This window comes from Doryrhamphus excisus, chromosome 2, assembly GCF_030265055.1.
Source record: "Doryrhamphus excisus isolate RoL2022-K1 chromosome 2, RoL_Dexc_1.0, whole genome shotgun sequence".
NCBI lineage: Eukaryota > Metazoa > Chordata > Actinopteri > Syngnathiformes > Syngnathidae > Doryrhamphus > Doryrhamphus excisus.
The window spans coordinates 17,455,225-17,470,733 of NC_080467.1; the positions used below are offsets into that span (position 1 = coordinate 17,455,225).

The 15,509-nt window shown below is 41.4% G+C and overlaps 1 protein-coding gene across 2 annotated transcripts; it reads right to left on the reverse strand.

The window, feature by feature from the left end:
* Window positions 1–148: 148 nt before the first annotated feature.
* Window positions 149–10,682, reverse strand: ajm1 (apical junction component 1 homolog). Of its 2 annotated transcripts, none has more exons than XM_058064766.1 (2): window positions 10,575–10,682; window positions 149–5,392 (listed from the first exon to the last, which is right to left on the reverse strand). In XM_058064766.1, exon 2 carries the CDS (start codon window positions 5,336–5,338, stop codon window positions 2,123–2,125), a length of 3,216 nt encoding a protein of 1,071 aa, XP_057920749.1. In that variant the 5' UTR covers window positions 5,339–5,392; window positions 10,575–10,682; the 3' UTR covers window positions 149–2,122. The 2 variants fall into 2 exon arrangements, with proteins under 2 accessions (XP_057920749.1, XP_057920750.1); XM_058064767.1 differs by having other exon boundaries at window positions 10,485–10,620.
* Window positions 10,683–15,509: the final 4,827 nt, after the last annotated feature.

The following is a 15,509-nucleotide window of genomic DNA, read 5'->3' on the forward strand; positions in this document are numbered from 1 at the left end:
GGCACATTTGTCCCAAAGGTAAAATAAGACGCAAAAAGGTACAGCAATATTCATTCATTCATCAAATAATGGTAAAATTCTTCATCAAGGTAATAAAAGCTGAATTAACAAAATGGGTCAAAAAATTGTTTAGTTTTTTTGTCTTTATTTAAAGGGTAAAATCATTCTGTAAAAGTGTTTTCAGCTTGGATTTGAACATTGCCTAAGTTGAGGATTGTCGCAAATCTTCTTGAAGCCTGATTTTGGCAGAATCAAACTGAAACGCAGCCTCACCGTGTTTAGTCTTGACTCCGGGCACCCTCAGGAGACCACTACCTTATTGAACAATAGCGGTCCCAAGCATGACCCCCGGGGAGCCCCACAGATTACAGCCATTTAAGTGGATCATTTCACCCACTGTATATTCTATACGCCCTCTATCCTCCCGACCACACTTCAATGGATGAGTAGAAGAAATGCAGTACAATGGTATCAGGAATAATTTATTATAAACTACTATCTATGAAGGTATATGTTTCACAGTAAGTATTTTTTTAAAGGTCAGGTCATCAATCGTATATTAGCATAGTTACTATAGAGTTAACAAAACAGCCTTATTAGTAGTAAGACAGCAAAAAAAATTATGAAGTTGGCTACATGGCTACAATACTTTGATTTGGTCCAAAAAAATAAACATGCAAAAAGCAGTGGCATAATAATGTCAAATGAAAAAGACATGGAAATCACACAGTAAACAAACTGCAAAGCCCTAAAAACACTGACTTAAATTCATATCCATGATGGAACATCTATGTCACTTTGTTCTAATGACAAGTATTTGTGCTGCTTTTTCATACTGCGAGGTGTAAGAAATTGCATCAAGTCCTGTGGATGAAGTATGGAGTCACTGTCTCACTGTCCACAGTGTTTCATACTACACCAATTAAGATGTCAATATTAATTAGAAAGGCAGCTTTCAGTCCACTACCACTTCAGTCACTCAAAACTAAACCATTAGTATCTCCGTTACACCATATGATTATATATTTACATAATAGAATATCATATGATATTATGTATTAAAATATCAGCAGATTGAAAATGCGTTTGCATTTTACGCTTTTGACTTTATGTTGACTTGCTTACACAAAATCAATTCTTTCAGGAAGTTTCGATGAATGAAATCACTGTATTACTGTAAGTTATACTGTAATACAATGGAACCTCGGTTAGCATATTTTGGGATTTATGTAAAAAAAATTCTGGTTAGTGTGCAATATGGTGTCATCATGTTATTGATATTCTGTCTTCTTAATGTACGTATATTCATCACAAAACGTCCTCATTAGCACCTTGCAAATACATGGAAACAAAAACTGGAAGTCGCCCGTCTATGATGTCATGAACTGTAGTGACACAGTTACTAAGTCTGTACGACACGGCACCACCTTCTTGTTTTGCCATGAGTTATTCCTTGAATTCAACAGTGTTTGTCACCTTCTTTATTAAAATGCTTGCGGCTTTCTTCTGCTCCGTTTTGGGTTATTTTGCAGCCGTGGTCAAAAGAAAAGCAGAGACCTACGGTGAGAAACATGACTGAATTCAAGAAATTACTCACGGCAAAACAAGATGGTGGTGTCCGTGTTGATCTGGCGGCCACATTGTGTCTTTGTAAACAATAACGTCTTCGGTTAAGGTAGCAATAGCGAACTGGAACTGATCTGAATTGCCATGTATTATTTGTAAATATAGTATGTTTTCTGAAAGGAATGAACGATGCTCGCCAAGGTTCCACTGTATAATGAAGCACCACAAGCGTGGCCATTTAGTCATACAGCTGCTTTGCATAGACTTTCTTTTGCTGTTAAGAAAAGAATCATGAATATTTTCTTCATAAAACCTCAAAGATGAGGTCATCCGTCATGAAGAAAACACGTTGTAACAGTAAGCGGCCAATATTTAGATAAATCACTATTAATTGTCGGATTAAAAACTATGTACTATGTTTAAAAAAATGTACTGTACAAAATTTCTGGTAAAAAATTATACTGACAAGCCAAAAATAAATGTACATAATAAACGGTGTGTGTCTGCGTGCTCCATGCGCATATACTGTATATATCCAGTGGATGTAAATATGCATCTAAATGATGTCATCAAGGAGATGCGGTGTCCCCACCCAGTCCAAAGTCCTCGGCTCAGACGCAGCCATAATCATGCACATAAACTGTTTACCTGTCCTCTTATCAATTGGATAAATAGTGGTGGGGGTGAATCTTAGGTTATTTTCCACAAACTCACAGAGCTGCTGATACACGTGAGGGTATTCATGGCGTAGGAACACCCCCCGAATCCTTAACTCTCGTTGTATATTGATAAAACAGATCTCCCTGGCTTTCCTGCCTTCTTCCCCAGCTTTGTCAATATCTGCAGTTCCCGGCGGCGGAGTTAAGATCAGAGTTTCCATCTCGGCTTCTTTCTTGTAGATCTTTCTGTCAGGACTAAAAGAAGCCAGAGCAACCTTTGCATATTTTCGGACCGCTGGAGCTTGGTTCCTTGGGGATGGTCCATCAGGCAACTGCTCACCGACAGCGATGGACACATTCAAGATAAAACATTCATTTGGGTCATATTCTTTTCCAGCTTCTTGCAGCTCCTTACAGTACTCGCCGAGGTTGTCCTGGAAACTTTCAAGCTCCCGGAGTGACAAGTATGTCGGTGACATGGGGAGACTATCCAGGCCAGACTGCAAGAAGTTACTGGAAGACATCGTGTTTGGGAAACCAAGGAAGAGAACTCCTCTACCTCGAGAAAGGTAACCGACTTTGGCAAGACGGGAAAAGGCTTTGTGGACTTCAATGGCCTCCCGACAGTGTTTGATGATATGTCGACATGAGCTACCAATTCTACCGTACACGCAGCTTTCTTTATGAATGTCCCAGTCTTCCCTTCGGCAGTTGCGAGAGCAGTAGTACGTGTAGCAGCTGTGGCAGGATTTAAAGTAAAGGCAGGCATTGAACAATGTTTCAGTTCTCCGGCATTTATTGTTGGAACACATCATCGTGTCATCCTCATCTGGGCTCTGATCCGGGGAGCACTCATCCGCACTCTTCATTGCATCACTTGCTCCATCCATAGTTTGAAAAGAATCCGGATTTAGTCTTACTGATGTTGGCTGCTTGTCAAGAGGAGGTGGTCCTTCTGCGGCGGCCATTGAACTCTTCCTGGACAGAGACACAGCCTCTTCCTCGTCGATTAACTTCTTGAGCTGATCTAATATGTCCTCACTCGCCCTTCTGCTGGGGGGTTTGTAGTCGGTAACAAGATCCGCCAGCAGCTCGTCCAGTTGTTCGAGGCTTTGCTGAAGAGAGCCGCTGTCATGTGGCTTGTCTTTGGTCGAGCCGTTCATGTCACGCTGACACAGTTCTGGACCTTCACTGCCTCTCGAGTCCAGAATGTCCCAACTGGCAGACCGTCCCTCGGTGGTCTTAAGATTCCCCGTCCGAAAGTCGTTATCAGTGATTGTGATCTCAGGTGTGACTAACCACTGTTTGCTAGCGGTGTTCTTTGATGTCTGCGGGGGGCTTTGGTCAATCAAGGAGTTGTCAGACATTGATAAGGCTGCATAACGTCTGGGTGAAGTGGAGAGATTGACCACCACCGGCTGGGGTTTGTCGTCTGGGGCTCCCGGAGGTTTCCTTGGAGCGAGATCATCATAGCTCTGACGCCGTTGAACCGAAGGAGGTTGTTCCCTCTCTGTATGGGAGCTCAGGATATCATCTAACGATCTTGAGTAGGATTTTGAATCTGTGCCGATTCTTTGCGGTTCAGCAGAATACCAGGGCATTAGTAAGTTTTCCTGTTTGACTCTCGTTGGAGTGACTTGGGTCACGTACGATACGGGGGTGGAAGAAAACCCGGGGGCATATGACACATACCCATCATCCGATTGTGCTTGAACAACTCTAGCATTTTTTGGGCTATCTGCGTAATATGCCCGTGCCGGGATATGGTGCTGCGGCGGCATGGCATGTATGTCACTTGAATAATAAAACCTTGGAGGAGCCGTCTGAATTTGATAAGACCTTGGATCATCCCCATAAAAAATTCTTGCTGGTGGCGGTTGTATGATATATGGGCCCGGATCATTTGCTGTATAGGACTTTGGATACCCTACCTGTACTGTGTATGGATAGTGCTCCATTTCAGTATAATAAGGTCTCGTACCTCTTTTGTCATGTACATATTGCACTTTAGAGGTTTGTCCTGGCGTGTAACGGTCATAAAAATAAGAACTTGGCTGAGGTGGAACAGTGGTGACATATCTCCCAGGGTCATCTTCATAAAAGAATTGGCTTGGCATGTTTGGACTGGAATGAGCTCGGTTTTCCCTTTGATAACCAGATGAAAGCGGAACTTCAAAAGGAACTTCCACTTGATGTATGTACTTATTTGGCAGACTGCAGGAATATTGAGAAGTTTGCCGATTCTCTCTACCCAATGAGTCAGTGGGAGTTGGAGTTCGAGAATAGGAAAAATGGCGGGGAACGGTCAGGCTCCGACTGCCTCCATTGTGGTGCCTTTGCCAGGGTATGTCTATTGAAGAGGTGGGCTTTTTCTGTCCAGGGTGATGTAGTGCTGAATTATTTGGTTTAATGTCTACCCGACATCTAACATGATGACTGGTTACTGGTTTATCCAGCAACGCCTCCTCATAATTCTCAGCAGGATAATGAGCCCAATGTCTGTTGTTGTCACTCATTTGAGGCTGAAGTCGAACAGGATGAACTTCGTGTACGTGGGTTCTATTTGCTGCATAGGATGACTCTTTACTCAGTGATACTTCAGGTCTCCAGTGAGATTCTCCAGAAGTCCATCTGGACTCTCTTGCCTTTTTTCCTGAGGATACGGAATCGATTGACACAGGAGTGAGACTGGTTTGGACCCGGGGGGCACTTTTTGACCTTGTCCTTCGTTTTTGGACATGGACAGCCGGCTCATTGTTCGTGTCTGCATCCACTTGTTGAGATGGTAGCCTGTGGCTGAAAATGTCTGGAGCAGAAAAGCGGTACCTCTGCTGGTGGCCCAGGGCATTCCAAACGATATCTGGGCTAGCGCCATGCCTATCAGTCCTCTTGTATGGGGAATGCATTGAATAGTTGTGATATTTTGGCAATGATTTATATTCAAAAGTACGGCAGTGCCGCTTATTGACCTTGCTCTTCTTGTCTTCCAGTGTGCTGCAATTGAAAGAATTACATTCTTCTTGCAAGGATGTGGAGAGTGGAGAAATGGGGCTCGCTTTTATGTCTCGATGCACACTTGATACCAGGATGTCAGGCGGTCCTGTAAGTGTCATCTTAGAAGGACTCCTTCAGTTTTCTCCATTAAGCTCAATGGTTGAAGATCTTGCCTGGAAGATACACCAAAAAGTGACAATGTAAGTAACAATGCAGTAACTCACGATGAAGACATTTTCAGTGTATTTTTTAGGATGAAATGTAGTAAGGATATTCCTGGAAAAATGTCTGAAAGACCAAATTACTGCAAATTGTCTCCATATGTACGGAAGCATACAGTGTTCCCTTGCTACAGCGTATGAACGTGCATTGTGGTCTGCGTCCTTGTGGTGTATTAGAGCGATCTATCAGTGCTCTGTTGTATGTGTCTGTTATTGTACTTACTACTGCTACCAGTAGAAGGTGTTGTATACTCATGTGAGAGTTGAAGACCAGTGCAGCTGGAGTTTGTCTCATTATGTGTAGCGGGCTAAACATAAGCCATTGTGTTCTGCGTTCTGATTGGCTTTCATGTAGCACTGCCTGTTTCCCGTTGCAAACATGAATCTTCAGCCTATGGAGGCTGATGAGTAGGAGTAAAATATTACTACAGGAGCAATATGTTTTAACATTGATACAAAAACGGTCATAGGAATGAAATATGGGTGTATAATTTGTTGTGTCCAACCGTGTAAGTTTGATCATTAAAATTAAAACAAAATTTGAGAATGTTAAACCAGAAAGAAATGTGAGAAAATGTTAAAGTCTGAGAAAAGTGTATAAAGTAGGTGAGGTTTTACAGCCTTAAAGGGGACCTATTATCCTCGTTTTTTGGCCCTTTGTTGTGAGTTGTGGACTCCGATAGAGCAGCTCCACACAATAACCAGCATACTTTCTAGATCTTCCAGATTCTGCATCTATTCCAGCTGTATTTCCAAAACAATGTGATTGGTCACACTCTGTGATTGGTCTCACTCAGACCAATCACTGTAGAGCTATCTGCTTGTACAGCTTGTACCCTGCCCATATAAGGAAGTCACCGGCTGACTGTGAAGTCACTGTGAGTCGGTGGTAGAAAAAAATCTCTGAAACTGAACGTTTTGAGCCATCCCAAACTTACTTCAGGGCTCACTTCCAGATGTGCAAACCTCATTATCTGAAACTTTGGCATCGTGTAACACGAGAATACAACATTCTAACTACATTTGTAGGACAGAAAAGTGGAAAAAGCATAATAGGTCGCCTTTAAAACACATACCGTATTTTCTGGACTATAAGTCACTCCAGAGTATAAGTCGCACAAGGCCAAAAGTGCATCATTAGGTGGAAAAAAACATACATAAGTCGCACTGGAGTACAAGTCGCATTTTTTGTGGGTAATTTATTTTACAAACTACTTGACCAATACCGACATTACATCCTCTTGGAAGGCAAGTTCTAAGAATAAAAGAATAGAGAACGGGCTGAATAGGTGTAAGATATGCTAACACAATGGTTATGTAACATAAACACTTTTTTCATTTATAAGTCGCTCTGGGGGGCGGCACGGTGGTCGAGTGGTTAGCGCGCAGACCTCACAGCTAGGAGACCAGGGTTCAATTCCACCCTCGGCCATCTCTGTGTGGAGTTTGCATGTTCTCCCCGTGCATGCGTGGGTTTTCTCCGGGTACTCCGGTTTCCTCCCACATTCCAAAAACATGCTAGGTTAATTGGTGACTCCAAATTGTCCATAGGTATGAATGTGAGTGTGAATGGTTGTTTGTCTATATGTGCCCTGTGATTGGCTGGCGACCAGTCCAGGGTGTACCCCGCCTCTCGCCCGAAGACAGCTGGGATAGGCTCCAGCACCCCCCCGCGACCCTCGTGAGGAAAAAGCGGTAGAAAATGAATGAATGAATGAATGAAGTCGCTCTGGAGTATAAGTCACAGGAACAGCCAACCTATGGAAAAAAGTGTGACTTATAGTCCGGAAAATACGGTAATTGTAAAAATATATACAGTAGTTGGCTACTAGATAGCATTCATTTTGAGACAATTACTATGAAAAAATAGGCAGAATCTTGTCTAGCGCAGGCATCACAGCTCGGAGACCTGAGTTCAATTCCACCCTCGGCCATCTCTGTATGGAGTTTGCATGTTCTCCCCGTGCATGCGTGGCTTTTCTCCGGGTACTTCGGTTTCCTCCCACATTCCAAAAACATGCTAGGTTAATTGGCGACTCCAAATTGTCCATAGGTATGAATGTGAGTGTGAATGGTTGTTTGTCTATATGTGCCCTGTGATTGGCTGGCCACCAGTCCAGGGTGTACCCCGCCTCTCGCCCAAAGACAGCTGGGATAGGCTCCAGCACCCCCGCGACCCTCGTGAGGATAAGCGGTAGAAAATGAATGTAACAAGCGTAAATAGAATCCCTCCGTGATTTAGAGTGCAGTCAGGTTTGAACATTTATGTGTTTTGATCTGGCAAATCTTAAATAACTTTGATGAAATGTACAATTAGTACACCTGCTTGGACATCAAGATGGCGGCAGCTGCTCAACTCCACTGGGATACACAGGATACAGGGCAATGACATCGGAATATCATTTGGAAGTAGATGAGTGTGGGCGTCTGATATTTAGACGATGGAAGATCAGGGGGTTGAACTAACTAAGGCAACATAATGGATGTACAGAACAGCTACAAATACCTGGGGATTCCACAAGCAAATGGCAACCATGAGGAGGCAGCTCTGGGGGCTTCCACAGCCAAATACCCACAGAAGGTGAGGCAGATCCGTCAGTCAGCTGAATGGCAAGAATAAGAGCCAGCCAATTAACACCTATGCCCTGCCGGTAATCAGATACTCTGCTGGCATCAGACCCTGGCCACTGGAAGAGATGTAAGCCACTCCTTACAATGCATGAAGGGTTCATCCTGAGGCTATACAGAAATCCAAAAGAGAGGGTCTGAGGATCACAGGCACTGTCCAGGAAGAAACAACTAGCCTCCAAGAATACATCGAGAAGATGAAGATGGCCCCCAAGGATGACCTGCTAAGCCCAGCAAGGAGGAGCAGCCTGATGGGCTGTCATGGAAAGACAAACCCCTCCATGGAATGTACCACCGACAAACCGACAAATGTTGTCCAATGTTGTTTACAGCCACCTTGACAAGCTAATTGCTGACGCTCTATCCATTAGCTTCACAACACATATGTGTTCATTCCACCATTACATATATATTGGTATTAGAAATTGACAGTTGGACAATATCGGCATATCGGTCATCTGCAAAAGAGCCAATATCGGACATCCATATTCAATGCTATACGATTAATTCAATACAGAGCAAAATTAATTCCAGACCAAAAATCAGGCCACACTCTTCTCTGGTATTATTATATCTAACTTATTGTGTGGATACATGGAGATATAACTACAAACTTACACTTCACTCACCATACTACAAAAAAGCTCAGTTAGGATATTATTCCTAAAATCAAAATTATTAAAATGAGCTGGTCTGGTAAACTTTCAAACAGCTGAAATTCTGCGTAAAGCAAACAATATTCTGCTACCCCAAAATGTAATACAATTCTTCTCAGCAGGTGGTGAGAAATATCACCTTGGGGAAAAATGATATATGTTTTTATATGACCGAACAATGCTAAGACCTTTTAGCATATCAGTAGCTCTGAAACAGATTGATGCACTAAAATGGGCCATTTCATGAAACAGCACAAGCAGTTGATGTTCACAAAGTCTCAGCATTTTGGACACAACTTAAACTATAACCATAACCATTAATGGTGTGATTTTATGACCCAGGGACGATGCTTGATGCTGCTTGGGGCTGCCAAGGACTGACAAACAGTGGTGCTAAGCAAAGAGATATAAGCATTTCCTTCAGGTCAGTGAGCATCGAAAGCACCATTTTTTTGTTGCATTGTGAGTATTTTCTTAGGCAACTATGCACCATTGACATTGAACACAAAAAATGGCACAGCTACCCAAACTAACACACTCTGTTTAGTTTAATATTAATAATCATATCTTATTTTAAAATATACTTAGTTCTGTAACATCAATGTATACATACTGTATATATATATTAGTGCTATATTAGTCCTCAGTATTTTTTCCAAACATTCCCATCAACACTGTTAATTCCTGTTATGTATTGTAATACTTGTCCTGAAGACTCTCAGGTACCTTGTAGGCACATTACCTCATAATATTTTCTATTAAAAACGTGCATTGTTTGCATGCACTCTCAATGCAGAAATCGAGTTTGTCATTTTGTTTTTGAACATAACCTAGTATTTAGAAATGTTTATATTTGTTGGGTGGGCACCTTCAAGCATTTGGAAGTTGCCTCCATGCAAGGATGAACGCCTGAGTTCCACTATAGCGCTAGGAGGCATGGGTGTAACAAGAAAGCCTGTGGGCCACCTATTGAGGACCCCTGTCCCAGACTTTAAGTGTAATTATGAGTTCATTGATGATTTTTTTTTGGCTGCAAAGTCCTTTTTCTTAAAATGACACTGCTCTATATTTGATTTTCAGCAAAAGTAACATGCTTTGACATATGCTAATGTAGCATCTGTTGCATGGTGCACTGCACCCAAAAAAGGATGTTTTTTTTTGTGCTTATACATTTTTGATACATGCACATATTAACATAGATCAACACAAGAGTGTAGTATATATTGTACATTTTGGATATTTTTGCGTATCAACATTGATTCATACAAGTGTGGAGCATCTACGGTATTGATCACCAATAACTGACAGCCCACTATCCGATGACCTGTACGAACATGCCGTTTACTAAAATGGATTTTTTTTCTTTTCTGCACACCCATTTCAAACGTCAACTTACAAAGCTGTTCCATGTCATTTCGTCATTGCTTGAGGCGAGAATCCCGAATAGGATGATGTCATGTGTCAATGGATGGAACGAACCGCAATACAGCATGAGAGCATCCTCCGAGCGCACCGCATCCACACATAAGAGCAGCTTTTAAAGCATCCGAAGCTAATATTTATTGAGATTTTACACAAAAAATAAAATCACAACGCATTGTGCACTGCATGTGCACGATGCCGTGTGGATATCGTAAGAAGAGACATGAACAGGAGCGTCATTTGTGTACATATTACTGCGCACTTCCGCTGAATAGGTGAATGCATTCTACACACATCGATGCCAGAGGATGGCAACATAGTCAGATAGTCAACCTTACCACATCAATCCGGAGACCCGGGATGAGTGCGTCCATTTTTTGATACGCAGCGGTGACGAAATCACACATCAGCCAAAGCGCACAGCCTACCTTATTGGTTAGACGTTTAGTTTCCCCCCTCTCTTGCTTGACAAGGTTAGAGAGTTGTCCCGAGGATTGATGCGCAACCTCGCTGCACCATCCGGATCTATCTTGCCGCAACCACAACCCCCCCACCACCCCCTTTTACAAAGCCCCCACTAACCCCTCCCCTTTCGTTCGCTGCTCAGTGCGCCTGCGGCGGTGAAGGTTTGTCCTTTAGACCTACTTCCACCGGAGCATGGGGGTGCACCGGTCTTCTGTCGGAGTCTGGACCCAATGAAATCCGTTTTATTTAACCAAATTCCGTATTCAGTTTTTTACCTTTTACACATTCTGTACTCCACCAGCATATAATGTGTAGCTTTCTGGCAGTAAATAAATGCAAAAATCCTTGCATTAAAACAACACTGGCTAATTAAATTTAATGTAATTTTGATACCCTTATTTCGTTTACACCAGTGATCCCCAAAGTGTGGGCCTCGGCCCCCTGGTGGGCCGCGGTGGTACTGCAGGTGGTCATGAGAGGTCATTAAAAATATGATTCATTTATGCAAATATTATTTTTTAAATTATTTTATTGTAAAATAGTCATTGCAAGAATCTATTTATAGGCCAAAGTAATAACCTATTGAGTGTTATTGACCTGTCACAATATTTTAGGAACTTTATATAGATTATGATTGGAACGTAGCTCTCTGGTCACCATGCCAGGGGGTCACGGAGGAGCATGTAGTATGTAGTGGCGGGAAAAATGGAGCCCAGTTGAGAAAAAAAAAGTTGAGAATTAATTCTGTCTTGTGTGTACACCACAGATTAAAAGTTTGGTCTTCCTTTATCCCCCTGCTTTCATTTAAATCCTGAATCTTTATAATAATAATAATAATAATAAGTTAAGTGCTCTGAGAACGCAGAATTTTGCATATGTACTGTTTATAGGACAAAGGTGGGCTGCGGACATTTTTTAGATTTTCAAGTGGGCCCTGAGTTGGTAAAGTTTTGGAACCCTGGTTTACACAATTACACAGGATGTGGCAACGAGCACTCTTATTTTGAAGGTTGGCGGTGTTGGGTCACATTAACACATTAAGTGGTGAAACACAACATGGTGTAAACACACTCATACAGCCTGAGTCACACTATGCTCTGCTAAACTATACTAGCGCAACTAACTTAGAGTAACTTTTGCTTTACTAATTGTTTTACATCCAGGTTTTTGAGGATTGTTTTTTGTTCCGTCCCCAGTTTTTGGTGGGGGTTGTTTTTTGTTATTCCTATTAAATACTTAATTTAATTTGACCTACCAGTGTGTTATTTTATGTTATGTCTCGAGGATTCTAATAATGTTACAACCAGTAATTAGAAGGTTTAGTAAACATTTTAGTCTCTGATCTAGCTGTGAAAGTATTCTACTCATAAATAAGGAATTTAGGAATCCTCCTAAATTCACTTACCACAGTGTGGAGCCAAGTAACCTCTAAATGTTGTTAGAATGTTGTATTCTCATGTTAAACGATGCCAAAGTTTCAGGCTACTGAGCTCCATGGTACCAGCTGTACCTTTGACAAAGTGTGTCCAACAATGAGTGCTCCTGAGGTGGGAGGCAGCGCTTTGCCTGAGCTTCACCACACCACCGGTGCCTACGTTACCACTCTTTGAGTTCATACATGGTACGTCAGGGGACTCCAGCCAGTAGATTATGAGCTGCCAATAGCTCCTAAACACGTTTTAATTCACTCTCCAAAGGCTTTATTCATTTATTATCAACTCCTATACCCACTGTATTAGAAAGTGGGGAATGTGACCAATCACAGCAAAGTGGACGTGCCCTAGGGCGGGCCGAAGGTAGACTAAATTAAAACAGACTTTTTTTTGGTTTTGGTGGGAAAAACAAATCCAAGGAAGTAGTGCTAGAATAGGTGCAGATTCTGGAAGATCTGGTGTGTAGCTGCCCGATAGGAGTCCACAAAAATGAGCATAATAGGTCCCCTTTAACAAGAGTGTAAGCATGCTATGTTTTCTTATAGCACTATTACTATATGACCCCCACTGTCATTAAAGGCTGGCTGCAGGCTTCCACAGTGGTGCACACACACCACAGCAAAGCCTCGATGCCCTATGTTTTGCATTTCCTTCAATCGCTTACCTTTGTGTTGTGTAGTTCGGGACAGCTGGTTTGATTAGTGTACAAGTACATATAGTATGAGTCATTCTTTTAAGTGTGAGCGGCTGTCCAACCCTGGAATAATATTTAACATGATATACTGTTTTAATGATACAACTTGTTATGATTGATGTGGTTGCTGGCAACCAGTTTAAGGTGTACCCCGCCTCTCGCCCATAGTTAGGCTCCAGCTATGGGCTCTAATTTCGTAGACCAGGTACGCGCACCAGCCCTGTGTCAATGGCCAGCGCACTTTGCAAATTTTGTGAGCAGCGCAGTCTGTCACATGGCCACGCACCCACTGCGCCTCTTTGGAGTATATATTTATATGTACTATATATGTCAATCAAGATAAAAGACACCAGTCTAAAATTGGTCTCTTTAATAGTAGCAGAACATTTGAATCACACTTTAAACAGTGTTATTGTGAGCAATGAGGAGTTGCATTCAAAGACATCACGTCATTTAAGGTAATATATATACTGTACCAGTATATATATATATATATTTTTTTTTTTATTTGTGCAAATATATGAAACATTACAGTGCATTTCTTACATCAATTAAAACATAACTTTCCATTATTTACATTTGTATTCAGCTATCTGATCACAAGCCCAAAAGGAGTAGGCTGAAGCAAAAGCTTATAAATGCCTACCCCTTTTGCAAGATATAATCATGTTCATGCCACTGTCTTGTTTTCCCCTGTTATTATCATTGTAATATTATTATCATTATCATTATTATCATTATTATTAGAATCTTTATCATTATGACCATCATTATAATCATCATTAATATTACCATTTCCATCATTATAGTTAACAATTTTTTTATTTTTTTATTTTAATTATTTAATTATTTATAATTATTTTTAATTATTTAATTTTACAGACTTCATTGCTTCTCATAGAGTGCTGTATCATTCCATCTTTTGTTTTCTGAAATCCGCAGTTTGTGCTTTTATTGTCAATTTATTTGCCCACTTTTTTGTAACATTTACATATCATTTTCTGGATTGCATGTGTCTAATCTTGTGCATTAAAAAACAAGAAGTTGAGACTGTGTCTGGACAGGTGACCAACCCAAACATCAGTTTCTTCTTGTTAAGCCCTACCTGAGGTTTTTAGACATGCTTTTAGTTTGTGTGTTTCTAGTCTTGTGCATTAAAAAGCAAGGTTTTAGGTCTGTGCTCAAACCGATGACCAGCTCCAGCCCCAGTCTTCACTTGCTGTGCCTAATCTGGGTTGTTTGTTTGCACTGTATTTTATTGTAATGGTTGTTGTATTTTAATGTATGTAGATAATGTTTTTAATGTTTTTAAATTAGTATTTTAAATCACCACCTTTCTTTGTTTTATCATCAACAACCAATTGTTATATATATGGTGTTGGAGATACAGTATATTGTATTGGAGAAAGTATATGGTGTTGGAATTATACTGTTGTTCGTGTGTTCAGTTCACAATCAAGTGATAAAAAAGTGTCAGACTGGCAGCTCAAGGTCTTCCTCTGCTGGTCGATATCATGCAAGGTCATGGTGTTAATCATGGTTTGCCCCATGCCATGAAAAGTGTTAGAATTTTATATTTTAGATTTATTTATAATTTGTAGATGTGTTGCTGACTTTAGTCTGCGCCCCAGAATATTAAAAAATTGTGGCTGATAGCCTGGCGGCGGCCGAGTGTTTAGCATGTGAGCCACACAGTCAGGAGATTGCCCCCCCCCCCCCCCCCAATTTCATCTTGAAGATTTCATTTATATTGCTGTATTGCTGTTACAATGACTCCCCACACAGCCCAGCCCCCACCTGGCACTGTGAGTGGAGATTCACCCAAAAATGAGACTTTATTGTTGGTTATCTGTATTTCAGATACTATTAAGAAGGTGGTAGTGATTCTTTTAGAGTTGGGACACCATGGAAAGATCCCAGTCACATAATGGACACGTCATACTCAACAAGCAGGATCAAAACTAACAAACTACTGTCAGTGCTGCTCTTGTAAATCACAGCAAACGCACCCACACATGTAGCCCATGGGAGACATTTACAAAAGCAACCGTTTGTTGCACATAAAACAATAAGACAATGTTACAAAATGTTCTTTTTATAACAAACATCAATGTTAAAAAAACCTTTGGACAGATACTGCTTTATCATGATAGTTAAACGTTCCCCTTCAATTTGGTATGAAATGAATATGCAGACTTAAACCATAGCCATCCTGCGTGGATAAAAAAAGTGAAGCTCAAATTAAGTGTTACGCTGGGTGGCACTCATGCCAGTTGTTGAGGACCCAGAGCAGAGACCAAGGCAAATGTAGTAAAAAGTATTTAATAATAAACAAAGGGCGCTCACAGAGGAGGAAAAACAAAGTACAAGAAAAGACACCAGTTACAGAAGGTCACTGGGAAGCTAAAAGAACAAAAGAGTACAAAGTAGCAAATAAGGATTTACAACGTGGCTGAACTACTGACAGACAATAGGCAGCAAAAATACGAGTTACGAGGCAGAGAGGGGGCTGCACGGCGATTGAGTGGTTAGCGCGCAGACCTCACAGCTAGGAGACCCGGGTACTCCGGTTTCCTCCCACATTCCAAAAACATGCTAGGTTAATTGGCGACTCCAAATTGTCCATAGGTATGAATGTGAGTGTGAATGGTTGTTTGTCTATATGTGCTTTGTGATTGGCTGGTAACCAGTCCAGGGTGTACCCCACCTCTCGCCCAAAGACAGATGGGATAGGCTCCAGCACCCCCGCAGCTCTCGTGAGGATAAGCGGT